This window comes from Vicia villosa, linkage group LG1 (assembly GCF_029867415.1).
Source record: "Vicia villosa cultivar HV-30 ecotype Madison, WI linkage group LG1, Vvil1.0, whole genome shotgun sequence".
Taxonomy (NCBI): domain Eukaryota; kingdom Viridiplantae; phylum Streptophyta; class Magnoliopsida; order Fabales; family Fabaceae; genus Vicia; species Vicia villosa.
In genome coordinates this window covers 134926462-134943425 of record NC_081180.1, presented here as the reverse complement: position 1 = coordinate 134943425, position 16964 = coordinate 134926462, and the positions used below count along the sequence as shown (strand labels likewise).

At 41.3% G+C, this 16964-nt stretch overlaps 1 protein-coding gene across 1 annotated transcript; it reads right to left on the bottom strand.

Moving 5' to 3' along the window:
• Nucleotides 1–15760: 15760 nt before the first annotated feature.
• On the bottom strand, nt 15761–16713 carry LOC131617319 (methylcrotonoyl-CoA carboxylase subunit alpha, mitochondrial-like). Its single transcript, XM_058888631.1, has 3 exons — nt 16585–16713; nt 16395–16506; nt 15761–15954 (listed from the first exon to the last, which is right to left on the bottom strand). The coding sequence occupies exons 1-3, from the start codon at nt 16630–16632 to the stop codon at nt 15773–15775; spliced, it is 342 nt and encodes a 113-aa protein (XP_058744614.1). The 5' UTR covers nt 16633–16713; the 3' UTR covers nt 15761–15772.
• Nucleotides 16714–16964: the final 251 nt, after the last annotated feature.

The window sequence follows — 16964 nt, the reverse complement described above, 5'->3', positions numbered from 1 at the left end:
TGTTAAGAGTGCCTTCTTAAATGGTTACATAGATGAAGAAGTTTATGTCCATCAACCTCCTGGTTTTGAAGACTCCATGTCTCCAAATCATGTTTTTAAATTAAAGAAATCATTATACGGATTGAAACAAGCTCCTAGAGCTTGGTATGAACGTTTGAGTTCTTTCCTTCTGGAAAATGGTTTCACTAGAGGAAAAGTGGACACTACTCTCTTCTGTAAAACATTTAAAAAGGATATTTTAATTTGTCAAATATATGTTGATGATATTATCTTTGGAACATCTAATGCTACACTTGGAAAGGAGTTTGCTGAGTCTATGCAGGCTGAATTTGAAATGAGCATGATGGGAGAACTCAAGTATTTCCTAGGGATTCAAATCAACCAAACTTCTGATGGAACCTATGTTCATCAAACGAAGTATGTGAAAGAACTTCTGAAAAATTTTAGTCTTTCTGAAAGCAAAGAAGCCAAAACTCCTATGCATCCAACATGTGTCCTAGGTAAGGATGAGGTAAGTAAGAAGGTAGATCAGAAGTTGTACAGAGGTATGATTGGATCTCTTCTATACCTAACTGCTTCTAGACCTGACATTCTCTTCAGTGTTTGTTTGTGTGCTAGATTCCAATCAGATCCGAGAGAATCTCATTTAACTGCGGTTAAGAGAATTCTGAGGTATCTGAAAGGTACTACTAATGTTGGTTTAGTTTACAGAAGATCCAAAGATTACAACTTAGTAGGATTCTGTGATGCTGACTATGCTGGAGATAAAATAGAAAGGAAGAGTACTTCTGGAAGTTGTCAATTTCTTGGAAGTCACCTGATCTCATGGTACAGCAAGAAGCAAGCTACAATTGCCCTCTCAGCAACAGAAGCAGAATATGTTGCTGCTGCTGGTTGTAGCACACAAATGCTCTGGATGAGAAGTCAGCTAGAAGATTATCAGATATATGAGAGTAACATTCCTATTTTCTGTGATAATACTTCTGCTATATGTTTATCTAAGAACCCTATCTTACATTCAAAAGCTAAACATATTGAGATTAAACATCATTTCATAAGGGACTATGTTCAGAAGGGTGTTATATCTTTGAACTTTGTGGATACAGACCATCAATGGGCTGATATCTTTACAAAACCCCTTGCTGAAGATAGGTTTAAGTTCATTCTGAAGAATATCGGTATGGATTTATGCCCAGAATGAGAAGATGAGAAGATCTTATGTATGAGTATCTTCTGAAATGAGATTGGATTAGTCTTTTATAAGAAGTTCTGATTGTAATCAATTAGAAGTAGTGATTCTGTTATTACTAACGTTTCATTGTCTAAGTTGACTCAAAATCTCTTTAAAAGTAAAACAGCTGTAACTGGCTATCCAGATGGTAAACACGTGTTCACTATTTCTGGACAAACATGCGTGCAGTTGAGGGGACGCCTACTTAGGTAACTGTGCTAATCACTTCTTTTGTCATTATTATCTCTCCTCACGTCATGTAACATTAAATGCTATCCATTATTTCCTTTTATTTCGTTCTCTTTTAATACTCTTCAAACGTTTCTTTTCCCTCTTATATTTCTCTCTCTTGCATTCAGTTTCTTTTTCGCCCTCTCTCTCTTTGCATTCATATCGTAAACCCTAGCAATTTTCACTATCTGCAACTTCATCATGAATCCCTCGTCAAGTTCTGCAAATCAAGAAACTGATCGTAAACAAAAGCGAAAGGCAACTGATGAACCAGAAATCAAACCAAAAAGAGTAAGGATCACCTATGACCCTCTCAAAGTGAACCCGTTTGAAGCTATGATGTCTGGAAACTACTCCAGACGTGTGTATCAACCCCTTGATGGTACCCCTCAATCACCTCCCTCTTCACAGACTTCCACCACCTCTTCCTCTTCTTTCACCTCTCTGGAACCACCATCATCACCATCTGATATCCTTTCTCCTACAACCCATCCCACAGATATCTCCTCATCTCTCTCACACCCTTTTCCCACCAGAACACCTAACCCCTACAGTTTTGTGTTTCCTGACTCCAGATTCACTGTCAACCCTCCAACACCTACCACTCAATCATTTCTAGAGCTTTTACATTCTGATGTAAATAGCTGGTTGGAGATTCTGGGTGCTGCTCACCTTAATCATCTGGATGAGTATGCTACCTGCAACCTCTGGGAAGCCTTTCGCCAGGATTTTCTGGTTAGGGCTACGGATGTCCAGAGAATGATCATGACTGAAGCACCTGGGGCTCGTGGTCGTCTCTTGGAAGTTGGTGAAAGCAGCTATCACCATCTCATCAAGAACAGAAGAGTTCTTGAAGAGAGGATACCTGCAGATGAGATGGAAGAAGGAAACCCCTGCAGAGACATTGTGGTATGGAGACCAAGGTTTCCAGTGCTGACTGGAGATTTTCAATGGCTGTTCAATTGGTTCAGAATGAACCCTTCTGAAAGTGCTCCTCACATGGTCTTTCCAGAAGTGGTTTATCCTGCTGAAGTTGATGGTCCTACTCCTCCAACAAACCTAGCAGCTATTCTTCAGGCGTTGGAAGTTGGAGCTTCTGAGTTGCCTGAACCAGAATATGCTGTGGCTGGTCCTGAGTCAGACTCAGATGTTGAGATGGAAGGTACAGAAGCTGAAGACCTCCCAGAAGATCGTCCTGCTGAGATTGCTGTCCCTGTTGGCAGAAACTATGGTGCTTCTTCTTCTGGTGTACCCTCAGCTCTGATGGAGACCTTGGAAGCTCTGCATCAGAATCAAGCTTTCCTGGCTTCTCGTTTGGACGCGCAAGAAGCAGCCAATGCTGAGTTTCGCTCCTTCATTGCAAGGCAAACTGCAAGCACTGACGGGGTTCATGACATTCTGGCGCAGATTTTGTCTAGGCTAGGGTCTTAGTCGTTTGGTCTTTGTAGTTTTCTTTCCTTGTTGCATATGTTTTCTGCATACATCTTTTGTAATCCTGCTTGTTTAAATTAATGAAAAGTTTAATTCTGTTTCTTTCCTTTGTCGTTTTCTACATCTGAATCTTTTATATTCTTTTTGATGTTATGACAAAAAGGGGGAGAAAATATATGATAAATGATCTGATTAATATTATCAGTTACCGGGTAAAAAGGCCCCACATTACTAACAGAACTTGCAAAGTTCTATGCTTTAAGTTGTGTTATTTCAGGAATCGAAGATTCAAGATCAACATAAGAAGCAACAAGATGAATCAAGTTCTTGGATTCTTGAAGCAAGCCGAGTGCTATGAAGCTTCAGAATCAGAAGCAAGAAGGAAGAATGTTCAGATATTCTGATGATAGAATATGATCTGAAACATTATGTCTATTTGTTCTGATACATTCTATATGGCTTATATGGCTCTGATACATATTATGTGTTCTGAAACATATTTTATGTTCTGATTCATTCATGCTGACTTTTGTCGTTTAGTTTTGTTCTGTAACATTTCAGGATGTAGAGATGCTCTGATGAAGCTCTGGTACATTCAACAATGTTCTGATACAATCTAGCATGAAGTGATGTAAGAAGAAATCCAAGTTCTGAAGCTGTCCCAATGGAAGCAAGAATCAGAAGCTGTGGATGTTCTGAAGATCTAAAGAAATTCAAGTTCTGAAGCTGTCCGATGGAAGCAGGAATCAGAAGCTGTGAATGTTCTGCAGATCAAAGAAATTCAAGTTCTGAAGCTGTTCGATGGAAGCAGGAATCAGAAGCTGTGAATGTTCTGAGGATCTAAAGAAATTCAATGTTCTGAAGCTGTCCTATGGAAGCAGAAATCAGAAGTCATGAATGTTCTGAAAATCAAGCACTGTGAACGTCTCTACTGAAATACTCAGGGAAGTCTTTTATTTATAAAATTCTTCTAGTATTAATTTCAGGGGGAGATTATTCATCTCAGGGGGAGATTGTTAATCTCAGGGGGAGACATATTCACATGCTTATGCTATAGCTGTGTAAATTGTCTTTAGCCGTCTGCTCTTTCTGATCGCAAATTCATATCATTTATATATGTTTTTGTCATCATCAAAAAGGGGGAGATTGTTAGACCAAGATTTGTTCTGATCAATATTCTTAGTTTTGATGATAACAAGGATATGAATTTTGTGTGAGATAATGTGGTACTCTAATACATTGCAATTTCCCTTTCAGGAAATATATAAAGAGTATGCACAAATCAGCGCTCAGAAGCTTTGTCTCAGAAGGTTCAGCATGCAACATCAGAACATGATCTGGCAAGACATCAGAAGATGGTCAAGGCAGAAATAGAACATGGGTCTATGGAAGCATCAGAAGAACTTGAGATCAGAAGCAGAAGCACTGGAGTTCTCATGGTATCACGCTCAGAAGCACTTCAAGGTCAGAAGACAAGAAGATGCTATGCACCAAGCTGTTTGACTCTGATGATATTCAAATGTTTTATTCACAAACATCAGATCAGAAGAAAGTACAGGTGGCAGGCTATGCTGACTGACAAAAGGAACGTTGGAAGCTATTAAAGGCAACGTCAGTAGACACAGCATGAACAAGGCTCGAGGTAGTTGACAAAAGCGTAAAACATTAAATGCAATGCTGTACGGAATACGTAAAGCATTAAATGCTCCCAACGGTCATCTTCTCAAACGCCTATATAAATGAAGTTCTGATGAGAAGCAAGGTTACACCAATTTCTTGACGAATTCGCTAACAATTAACTTGCTGAAACGCTGTTCAAATCAAAGCTCAGAAACTTCATCTTCATCAAAGCTCACTACATTGCTGTTGTAATATATTAGTGAGATTAAGCTTAAACGTTAAGAGAAATATCACTGTTGTGATTATAGCTTTTCAGAAGCATTGTAAAACTCTTATTTGATTACATTAATTTGTAAGTAACTAGAGTGATCAAGTGTTGATCAGGATACTCTAGGAAGTCTTAGCTTGTGTCTAAGCAGTTGTATTTAGAGTGATCACGTGGTGGTCAGGATACTCTAAGAAAGTCTTAGCTTGTGTCTAAGCATTTGTTCCTGGAGTGATCAGGTTGTGATCAGGATACTCTAGAAGACTTAGTCGCGGACTAAGTGGAAAACCATTGTAATCTGTTGCGATTAGTGGATTAAATCCTCAGGTGAGGTAAAACACTCTGTGGGGGTGGACTGGAGTAGTTTAGTTAACAACGAACCAGGATAAAAATAACTGTGCCAATTGTTTTTATCGTTCAAGTTTTTAGACTACACTTATTCAAACCCCCCCTTTCTAAGTGTTTTTCTATCCTTCACTATATGCCCAGAGTACACTGTGTAGTTCTTCGACCCAAGCCTTCTTTGCCTCGCCCAGTCTCCTCTTCAGTCCTCGAAGGATGACCCGGTTGGCCGCTTCGGCTTGCCCGTTTGTTTGGGGGTGTTCGACCGAGGTGAAGTGTTGTTTCGTGCCGAGCTTGGCCACAAACTCTTGGAATTTTCTATCAGTGAATTGGGTTCCATTGTCGGTTATAATCGCCCGTGGTACCCTGAACCGAGTGAGTATGTTCCGTTTATAAAAACAGAGCACGTTTTGTGACGTGATCTTGGCGAGTGCTTCGGCTTCTATCCATTTAGTGAAGTAGTCGACGGCGACTACCAGATACTTGTTTTGGTATGAGCCGACTGAGAATGGTCCGAGGTGGTCCATCGCCCAGGTGGAGAAGGGCCAGGGTGATGACAGGGACTTAAGCTCGTTTGGGGGGGCTAAGTGCATGTCGGCATGATGCTGGCATTTATTGTATTTCTGGACGTGCTCCTTGGCGTCTTGCTGCATGGCTGGCCAGTAATACCCGGCCCTAAGGGCCTTTCTTGCCAGCGATCGGCCGCCGAGGTGTTGTCCATTGATCCCCTCGTGAAGCTCTTGAAGTATTTCGAGCGTTTGCGAGGCGTCGACGCATTTGAGGAGAGGAATGGAGAAACCTCGCCGGAAGCTTCCTTCGGGTCGGTCGGAAGTTCGTCCTTCGTGAGGAAATTGTATACCGGGGTCATCCAGCAGTGGTCGTCGCCTATGGCGAGAACTGGTAGGGGTTGTGCGCTTTTGTCTATGCTCGGCTTGGATAGGATTTCCTGGATCACCGACTTGTTTCCGCCTTTCTTTCTCGTGCTCGCGAGTTTGGACAAGACGTCGGCCCGTGAGTTGTGTTCTCGGGGGATATGTTCGACTTCTGCCTTGGCGAATCTTTTCATCTTGTCTTTGACGAGCGTGAGGTACTCGACAAGCACGTCGTTTTTCGCTTGGTAATCGCCGCTGATTTGGGATGCGACGAGTTGGGAGTCGGTGTAGATCTTGACCTCCTGAGCACCTACATCTTCGGCGAGTCGTAAGCCCGCTAGGAAAGCTTCGTACTCGGCCTGGTTGTTTGATGTGGTGAAAGACAAAACCAGGGATACTTCTATGATAAGCCCTTCATCGTTTTCTAGGATAATGTCGGCTCCGCTCCCCGAACTGCTCGAGGCGCCATCTACGTAGATGGTCCACTTATTCTCAGCGGGTGCCGGGGAGTTAGTGATTGAAGTCATCTCGGCTACGAAATCGGCCAGTGCCTGAGCTTTCAGTGCCTTCCTGCTTTCGTATTGTATGTCGAATTCGGATAGCTCGAGGGACCACTTTAACATTCTCCCGGCCATGTCTGGTCGGGTAAGAAGTTGCTTAATGGGATGATCTGTTCGGACGACGACGGTATGGGCGAGGAAGTAGTACCTCAGCCTCCTGGCTGCCGTTATTAGGGCCAGTGCGACTTTCTCGATTTGTTGATATCGCACCTCGGGCCCTTGTAGGGCCTTGCTAGTGAAGTATACGGGCTTCTGCCCGTCTTCAGTCTCTCGGATCAAGGCCGCGCTGACCGCCTCGTTTGAAACGGCCAGGTAGAGATATAAGATCTCGTTATCTCCAGGTAGGGAGAGGACGAACGGTTTTGAGAGCACTTGCTTAAGGTGGGATAGCGCTTGCTCACATTCCTCGGACCATTCAAAGGTCGCTTCCTTTCGCAGTAACTTAAAGAATGGAAGGGCGTGCTGGGCGGATATTGCGATGAAACGGGATAGTGCCGTGAGCATCCCGTTTAAGACTTGGATGGATTTTTTATTGTTGGGAGTGGGGAGTTCCGAGAATTCTCGGCATTTATCCGGGTTGGCCTCTATTCCTTGTTCGGTTAAGTAGAAACCGAGGAATTTGCCTGCCCGGACCCCGAAGGTGCATTTCTCCGGGTTGAAGCGCATCTTGCAGGATCTGGCCTGCTCGAATACCCGTTCGAGATGCACAGTGTGATTGGAGTCTTCTCGAGATTTGACGATCATGTCGTCCATGTATACCTCGAGGGTATCGTTGATCTCTCCTCGGAACACCGTGTTCATCATCCGTTGGTACGTAGCTCCGGCGTTTTTGAGTCCGAAGGGCATTACGTTGTAGTAATAATTGCCCGACTCGGTCATGAACGTCGTGCACTGCTTGTCGCACCTCGCCATGGGGATTTGGTTGTAACCTGAATAAGCATCCATAAAAGATAATAATTTGTAGCCGGCCGAGTTGTCGACCAGCCTATCAATGTTAGGTAACGGATAAGCATCTTTGGGACATGCCCGGTTAACATCAGTATAATCAACGCACATTCTCCATTTTCCATTAGATTTTTTAACTAGTACAACGTTTGAGAGCTAGGTCGAATACTTGGCCTCAAAAATAAATTTCGCCTCTAAGAGGTCTTTTACAGCTTTCTTGGCAGCCTCCGCTTTCTCGGGAGACTGCCGACGCCTACGTTGAACTACTGCCTTTGCGGCTGGATCAATGGAGAGATGGTGGCAGGCGACCTCAGAGTCGAGTCTGGGCATTTCCGCTGCGCTCCAAGCAAACAGGTCGGCGTTGGCTCGAAGGCAAGCCACGAGCCGCTTCCTCGGTAGGTCTGGGATGCCCTTACCGATCTTCACCGCTTTGTCGGGGTTGTCGCCCAGCGGGACGAGCTCGAAGTCCCCGTCAGGGACAGGTCGGACGGGGAGATCTGTCTTTGGTCGTGTCTCTTCGCCATTCTTTAGCTCTTCTTTCGTGAAACGAGCGTCGAGGTCGACTGAGCTGACGTTGGTCGGCTAATGCTGATCTTCCCGAGGATGCTTGTCTTTGGCCCTTGGCTTCTTGTTGGAGCTGGATGGAGGGGCGATTAATTGCAACCTTTTTACAGAGGCGTCGAAGATCCTTCTGGCGGCTTCGATGTCGGCGTTGACGGTGGCTACTCGTCCCCTTTTTGTGTAGAATTTCATCTTCAAATGCACGGTTGAGGGAACGAGAGTGAGTTCGGCCAGAGTAGGGCGCCCGATGATGCAGTTATAGAGGGTCTTGCAGTCGATCACCAAGAATCTCGTCTTGACCTATCTGGAAGCTTCCCCTTCCCCGAAGGTGACGATCAGCTCGACGTAACCCCAAGGTTTGGTGGTGGCCCCGTTGAAACCCTGGAGGTCGGATCCCACATAAGGAGTGAGGTGCGAGTTGTCTAGCTGGAGGGTCTGGAAAAGGTGGGAGTACATGATGTCAACCGAGCTTCCCTCGTCGACTAGGACCCGTCGGACGTCAAAGTTCGCCATCCTTGCTCGGACGAGCAGGGGGATCGTGGCGTTCGGAGCTCCGCCGGGCAGTTCTTCCAAATAGAAGGTGATCGGGTCTGATTTCCCCTTGAATTTCTGTAGGGTAGGGCCGAGATCTGAGTTGGCGCTGATAAACTCATCAAACTTTCTCTTCACCGAGCTGATGGTGAGAGAGCCGGGATCTCCGCCGTTGGATATGACCATCGCGGTTGGGAACCTTTCCTATGTGCTGAAGGCGGTTGTCACTCCGACTGAAGGAATGAAGTCTTCTGGTCGGGCGACAGACAGCGCTACTTGTAGTGGTCTACTGTCTGGTGAGTTGCCCTCGTTAGAGTTCCGAGGGGCCTCTCTTCGGGGAGGTTCTCCCTTCTTGGTGTATTTTGACAGGCGACCCTCTTTAATTAGAGTCTCGATGGCGTCTTTGAGATGTATGCATTCGTCAGTTAGATGCCCATGACTCTTGTGGTATTTGTAGTATTTAGATTTGTCGGTCCCCGGTCTGGTGGGGTTCGACTTCAGGGGCCTGATGCTAGAGTTCTTGAATTTGGTGCTTTTGCACTCGGCCAGGATTTTCTCGCGTGAGGCGTTCAGGGGAGTATAGTCGCTGAATCGACCAACTGGTCCTCGGCGTTCTTTGGCGCCGTGGGACCTTTCGTCTCTTCTTTTCTCTTGTCCTCGGCGCGAGCCCGAATTGTCGTGGTTCAAGCTGCGGGCAGCATCATTGCCCCTCGAAGCTTTTATCGCAGCTGCCTCGCCTTCTTCGAAAGCGATGAAGGCTTGGGCTTTGTGGAGGAGGGCGTTCATGGTGTGCACCTTCTCGATTTTTATAGCCTTCTTGAAGTCGCTTACGGGGAGGAGTCCTCGCTCTAGGAGGTATCTCTTCATATAGTCGGTCGTCTGTACTTGGACGGCCTCTTTGTTGAACCTGTCGAGGTAGTCTCGGAGAGGCTCGTTGGTTCCTTGGATCACAGCTTCGAGGTTCGCCTCTGACTTCGGTTGCCGACGGGAGGCTGTGAAATGGCTCAAAAAGAGTTCCTTGAGCTCGGTCCAGGAGTGGATGGAGTTGGGGGGGAGATTTCTGTACCACGTCATTGCCCCTTTTCTGAGCGTGGTCGGAAAGATGCGGCATTTGATGGAGCCTCGGACGACGTGATAATCCATGACGACTTCGATGCTTCGAATATGGTCGTCCGGGTCGGTTGTTCCGTCGTACAAATCCAATGTTGGTGGTTTTTCCATCCCTCGTGGGAGACGAGCTCTCCGGATGCTTTAGGACAAGGGGCTACGGAAGTCTTCCTCGTCACTTGGTCCCGGAGAGGTCGAGTGTCTACCTCGCCGGGATTTTACCCGTGCCGTGCCTGGATTTTTGCGGTTGTCCCCGGGAGGGGAACGCTCGCGGGTCTTCAACACAGCTCTGGATGGGCCTCGGGAATCTCGCTCGGGGGAGAGGCTCCTAGGCTCTACGGTCTCAGGTCTCTGATTCTTCCTGCTCTTTCGCACTGGAGAGCGGGAATATGATCTCTGACGATGATACCTCTTAGGTGGGGAGCGCGAAGAGGATGAGGAACGCCGACGGTACCTCCTCGGCAGTGAGAGCGAGGAAGAGTAGGAGCGCGATCGATAGTGTCTCCGCGGGGGGAACGATACCGTCGCTTCCTCTCTAGCTCGTGAATGCGGTCGCCTTGAAGCCGGAGGAGACGATTGGTCTTCTGTAGCTCTTTGAGCAAAAGGACGGTGGTGGAGTCGGCTTCTTTGGGGATGTCGTCTTGTTCTTGGTCGTCTTCGTAGTGAACTCTTCGTCTCTCGGAGGTATGGGTGAATAAAGAAGCAAACTGCCCGTCTCTGGCGTCAGTTTCGTTCAGGTTCTGAGGCTGCTCGGGCCCGTTCTCGGGTTGAGGTTGCCCGTTCCCTCCGTTTTGAACCTGTTCGACGTTCTGAAGTTGCTGTCTTCTGTTGGATTGTGAGGCCTCATGCCTCTGCCCCCTTTACCCGTCAGTGGTATGCTGCTGCCCTTCCTGCCGAGGTCGATTCGTCCCCTTAGGGGTGGAACCCTCGATGAGCTGTTGCAGGTGGAAGGGATCAGTGTTTGGGACGTTGGTGTTGTTGTTGTTTCCTGCCATGACGATCGTGAACGGATTAGCTTTGATCTTTGTTTGTTAAAGAAGGGGGGAGCAAGTTTCCCACAGACGGCGCCACTGATCGTACCTGATCAGAAGAATCGTCACAGCAGCAGGATCTGGCTTGATGAACAGGATGGGGGGTACCTGCAAGGTCCTCCGATGCTAAAGTCAGTAGCTATCAGAGAGAGAGAGGGTTTAAGAAGTGAAGAATAGATACCCGACCCTCTAGTAGAAGAGGGTATTTATAGCCCACAGCGCTGGGCCAATGTTTCCTAATTGGGCCAAATCCAGTTGGAGGCCCACGTGCTAGGAAACTGCCAGAACACCCTCTGCTAGGGTTGAGTCAGCAGGTGACCCATGTCCTGGATGAGCGTGGCGTAGGACTCAGAGGAGGTTGACCAGATCCTTCGCTGAAGCGTGACACGTGGTCTTCATGCTTGACTGGTTCGTAACGGTAATCAGGGAAATGGGCCCAAACGAACTGGGCCTGCTCAGCTAGCAAGAAGAGCTGGGCCTGCTCGGCCCAGTCCAGAACAATTATCATACTAATTATTTATTGGTGTATAATATAATATTGAGATTTAGTAAATAGTCATACATACAACTAACTTTTCAACTCACTGGTCATTATCAGAAAAATACATATTTTATTTTAATTAATATTTTCATTATTTGAGATTCAAAATTCTTATTTTCAAATGTCAAATTTTTTTTTTCATGTCATTATAAACAAAATACATATTTTATTTTGATTAACAATTGTTTTTATTTAAGACATAAAAGTCTTATTTTCAAATGTAAACAATTCTCTTTTTTTCACGGGGCACTATCAGAAAATACATATTTTATTTTGATTAAAATTTCCTTTATTTGATACACAAAATTCTTATTTTCAAATTTCAAATTTTTTTTTCATGGGATTTCAAACATCACATAATTATAAAAAAAGACAACATGAGAATGAAGTTTAATGTGTGAGCATAATAATGTCACATTAGTTCAAAAGACAACAAAGGAAAAAACAATCATTATTACAATTTTTCCAATATAGTGTGCTTAAAAAAAGAGATGAATAGAAAACATGAAGCTTTTGGCGAATCCCTTATTGATTGTCTCAATTTTATGGAATATTTCACTTGATAAGTGGATTTACAACCAATTTTTTTTTTAGGTGCAATTGCTAACACTTTTTTCTTGAAGAATGACATAATACATGTAGAGTGTAAGATAAAGGGTGGGATGTACAAAATAGTTTGTTGAGTGTTGGTTTTTAGAAAGTTTTAGAGGTGAGAGTTGGGTCTATATTTTAAAATATGTGATGTTTTTAAAAAAGTTAAAAATAATATAATATTTTAACATATAAAATGATATTATTTTTCTAAAATATCAAATATATTTCAAAATATAATTGCAACCTCCAAGTATTTTTCTTTAAAAATCAACTCGCAAACAAACTTTAAAATAACAAAATTTACTCTAGGAGAAAAATTAAGGGAATCGTAGAAACCAATAAACTATTTATTTTGTATTCTTTCATCATTCATGTCTACATGACCACACATTTTGTTTTTATTTTTTATTTTTAGGGTACAGACACATTTTACATTTAATCTGTAGACTTCTTGTGCTAACTCTCTACTCTCTTTTTTTTTTTCTTTTAATTTATGTTATGCTCTAATTTTAATAAATTAAAATTAACACAAACAATTCAATGAATCATTTCTCCATTTTCCTATTTTATTTTTCTAAATTCGATCGATAATAAGTTGAAACTTAGAATATTGTTTGAATAAGTTTTGTTATTTAATTATTAAAACTTAATTTATAAATTAACTTTAAAAGAGGTTACAAGTGCCATAACAAATATGGGAAATTGTTCATCTCAAAAGAAGAAGTGTTTCATGAGCATTTCTTTCCATTCACTTCCATGTTTTAACTTGGTTTTAATATTTCTTGTAAACCTATTTGTAGGGGTGTTCAAATCCAAACCAATTCAAATAAAAATTACAAATTGATTAAAAAAATGAAAAACACTAGTACAAAAATGTTAATTTACACCCGTTTTTTATTAAATTTACACCCATTATTTTTAATAAAAATCGGGTGTATATCCACAGGGTGAGAAATGTCTAACGAATTTACACCCGTTATTTTTAACAAAAATCGGGTGTAATTGGCCGTAATTACGTTTTTAATTACACCCTGTTTTAATAAAAATCGGGTGTAATTGGGCGTAATTACGTTTTTAATTACACCCTGTTTTAATAAAAATCGGGTGTAATTGGGCATAATTACATTTTAATTACACCCTGTTTTAATAAAAATCGGGTGTAAATGGGCTTAATTACGTTTTAATTAAGCCCTGTTTTAATAAAAATCGAGTGTAATTAGGCTTAATTACGTTTTAATTACACCCTATTTTAGTAAAAATCGGGTGTAATTGGGCTTAATTATGTTTTAATTACACCCTATTTTAATAAAAATCGGGTGTAGATACGTTCTTAATTACACCCTATTTTAATAAAAATCGGGTGTAAATACGCCATTTATGAATGAACAATTATATCTATTTACACCCTATTTCATATACACCATTTAGTTATATTTCATTTTCAATCATAATATTGCAAATACTATAAAATCATACACATAAAAATCATATTTTAACTAAGTCAAAATATTTTTAATATTAACCAAAAAGTATACAAAATCATGTACAGTCATAATATTTCAAGTATTATAAAATCATACACATAAAAATTATATTTTAACAAAGTCATAACACTTTCTTCATATATAATTTTACGCCATGCTTGACGGTTAGCTTCGGTGTTCTCTAATCCAATTAAATCCAACCGCTTTCCACATGTAGCATTGAATTCATCCATGGCCAAAATACCACGCCCTAGAGAAGCAATTGTTTTCTGTATGCAAAAAAACAAGACACAAGAAATTATTACAAGAAAGTGTTATTACAAGAAAGAGCCACATGTATCGATGGTAACCATACCGCGGTTTTGACGAGTCTAACCATGACTCTGATACCACTTGTTGGGCAGTTCGGATAGCGTCGAAAGTGTCAATGATGATAAACATTCAGGTTCTAAGAGACTTTTATACTACATATCCATCAAAAAAAATCATTTATTTATTTCATGCCATACACATCTTTCATGGGAAAGCACTTGCGAAGTTGTGCCAGACCAGAGTCAACATCCCAGAGTGAAATCATACCCTGATATATTACATGGATAATATAAGTATCACAAATGGAATTTATATGATTCATAAACTAGTAATGAAGACATACCAGGCATGCTACAGCACTAGTCCTCCTGTGTTCCTCGTGTTTGAAAAGCCAATCTTCAAAATAGCTGCTTAAGCAATGTTTTTGGCAGTTAAAAATAGTAGCTTCTGATTTCTGAAAATAACTTCACACATACTTGCATTGCAGATTATTTTTTGGCTTTTAAAATATGAGCACCAAGTTCAACACATGTATAAAAAATCATAACCAATTGTTCAACAATCACTTGCAACTATTAATAAAAAAAGCGTAGATTTAAAAGAAAACATATGCAAGCAGCAAAACTAATAGTTGTTTGTACCTCAAATTAAAAGAGCATGATTTACTTACATGCCCTTTCATCAAATTGGACCATGATTTAATTATTTACAATTCTAATCTTAGGGCATTAGATGTAAAAACTACACATGTACCGGGATTCATTGAGGCGGGACTAAATTTATTCTCAGTGTCAAACCTTGTATATATCCATAGGGGACTTGGCCTCCATGACTTCAAGATCACGAGCAAGAGCTAGATATCCTTCACTTAACTTAGAATTGTATAAGATATCCTGCAACATTTTTCTGTCGTCTTCATTTCCAGTCATTTCTATGTTGAGCACAAAAGCAATTCCCTAACACATCACAAAAATCATCAAAAGAGAGTCTCAATAAAGCTGATAGTGATATCTTCTTCTTCTCAGTCCCTTTGATTCACTGTAGCTTTGTCACTTGCCAACATAAAGCTAAAGAGAGACTAGCACATAACTCCACTCCACAGTTAAACAACTGATGTGTAACAATACACCTATTATCACTCAGAGAAACATTCAGAGCACTAGCACAGAATCCAGGACTTACATGACGTGCAATAATGTAACAAAATTGCTTCTTTTGATGCACATCATTGCAAGAAGTAAACACCTTCTTCGCATACTATCAACAATAATGCAACTCATCAGTTCCAAACCACAAGCATTTACGGAACTAAATATAAAATCGCTCCAAGTGTGCTTCAACTAATTGTGTTCGATTTTTGCCAAACATAGTTTTTAATATAAAACTACATGTGTTTTTTTAATCTCATAATCATGCATACTACAACGGTGAATCAAAACTAGCAACTGCAATCATCAACAAAAAAAACCAAACCAAAAAAGACACTTTCACATTCATCTCAAAACACACAAGTTCTTTTGCAATATTTGACGTACAAAAACAACTCAGAACATTATACAGCAAGAATAGGACAATACCAAGTATTTTTTTGACCGATATGAAATGCTCTTTCTCAATGAGACATGCAACCACAAGGGATGCAATGCGTCTAGCAGCCTCATATGCTTCTTTGGCAGATTCTGAATTTTTTAGCATCAAATGCCCAGTGATTAGCGAGCTTTTGAAGAAAGTTGACATTGGTTGGTAGACCTGCAACCTGTGCAAGATGTTAGAAACTTACACACGGAGCATGATTTTGAAAATATATATGCAGCTTGAAATTATAATTGAAAAAGCAGTCAATTTACTAAATAAACCTCAATCATGATCACAATTATATCACATTTCCTATATCAAAATTAGCATGAAAATTAAGCATACTAACCTGAAAGTTTGACAAACTATCCTTCAGTTTGACCAATGTTGGAGCACGATTTTCTCCCCGCACCACAAGCTTAGCAATCATTGGATCATAGTGCATGCTAACAACATCTCCTTCTCTAACCCCAGTATCCGCCCTGACTGCCAAGATAGTAAATTTTTTCGATTAGTATAAAAGAAAGTATCTTGGAGTTTCATGTTCGTCCACAGTAGAAAATAGGATAAATTTTCAGATTGACCATAAAAATTACTAGGTTAACTTTGCACAACTGACCCCCTGATGAGTCCGGAATGCGATAATGGTGCAATACTCCAGTTGCTGGTAGAAACCCTTTTGCAACATTTTCAGCATAGATTCGAGCTTCAAAAGCATGACCTGCTTTCACAACAGAGAATTATAATATAGGTCAACTTCAAAGTGTATGCATAACAGACAGAGTTTCACACACATTTTCATAATAGTATAATAAATAACTAACAAGCTCAAAATCATTAGCCAATGACTTATACAACCTTCTATATGATCTCATTTTCAGAAAACGAGTTCTTTTTATGTCATTCTTAAGTAGGTTACAGAGGATATCACTAAGATGGCTTTCTCCAGCAATTAGTCATTAATACCAAAATTAGAAGAGCATACTTAAGTCAACCACAGATCTGTAGAATTGTCAATTTGAGTTCATTAAGTTTAATATAAAATTAAACAATGTCAACCTAAAAAGTCCCTCGCCCACATATTAATTAAACAGGAGGGGGACTAAGATATTAACCCCTACCCACCACCAAAAGAAAAGAGACAAGGAAAAACCAAATCACCTAATATTGGAATCTGTGATTGACTCAACGGAAGAGGGTCTCCATTGGCAACATGGATTTGCCATTCAACAAGATCTTGACCAACAATCATCTCTGTGACAGGATGTTCAACCTGTACTAACATGCCCCATGTTATATTTCGTAAGCCACAATTCTAGAACGAAATGACAGTAAATATCAATCCAAGCACCTGAAGACGGGTATTCATCTCCATAAAGTAAAACTGGCCAGAGACCATATCAACTATAAACTCCACTGTCCCAGCATTGTAATAGTTAACTGCCTCCAGTCATCAGAAAGAAACAAGAAATCAGTAAATGCTATCGATTAGAATGAAAATATTCAAGCCACGTTAAGTTATGCGAGAGGAAAAGGTTAAGTTATGCGAGAGGAAAAGGATAAAGGGAAACTGCTCATAATTTCTCAAGAATATTTTAATAAAGATTTCATATTTAATTACAATTTAAAAGTAAATCAGGCAAGACATGTGCATGGGTTTAGCATAATGAAGTGCATATAACCATACCAGATGCTCAACGAGCAGAACAATAAAGCATAAAAATTAAAGCC

Bases quoted from the DNA above. Each gene is read 5' to 3' on its own strand.
- LOC131617319 (XM_058888631.1), bottom strand. From the start codon at position 16,632: ATGGTCTCTGGCCAGTTTTACTTTATGGAGATGAATACCCGTCTTCAG. The intron at 16,507-16,584 runs GTGCTTGGATTG...ATGTTAGTACAG, and splicing joins AGATGAATACCCGTCTTCAG to GTTGAACATCCTGTCACAGA. The intron at 15,955-16,394 runs GTGATTTGGTTT...TTGTGAAAGCAG, and splicing joins ATCACAGATTCCAATATTAG to GTCATGCTTTTGAAGCTCGA.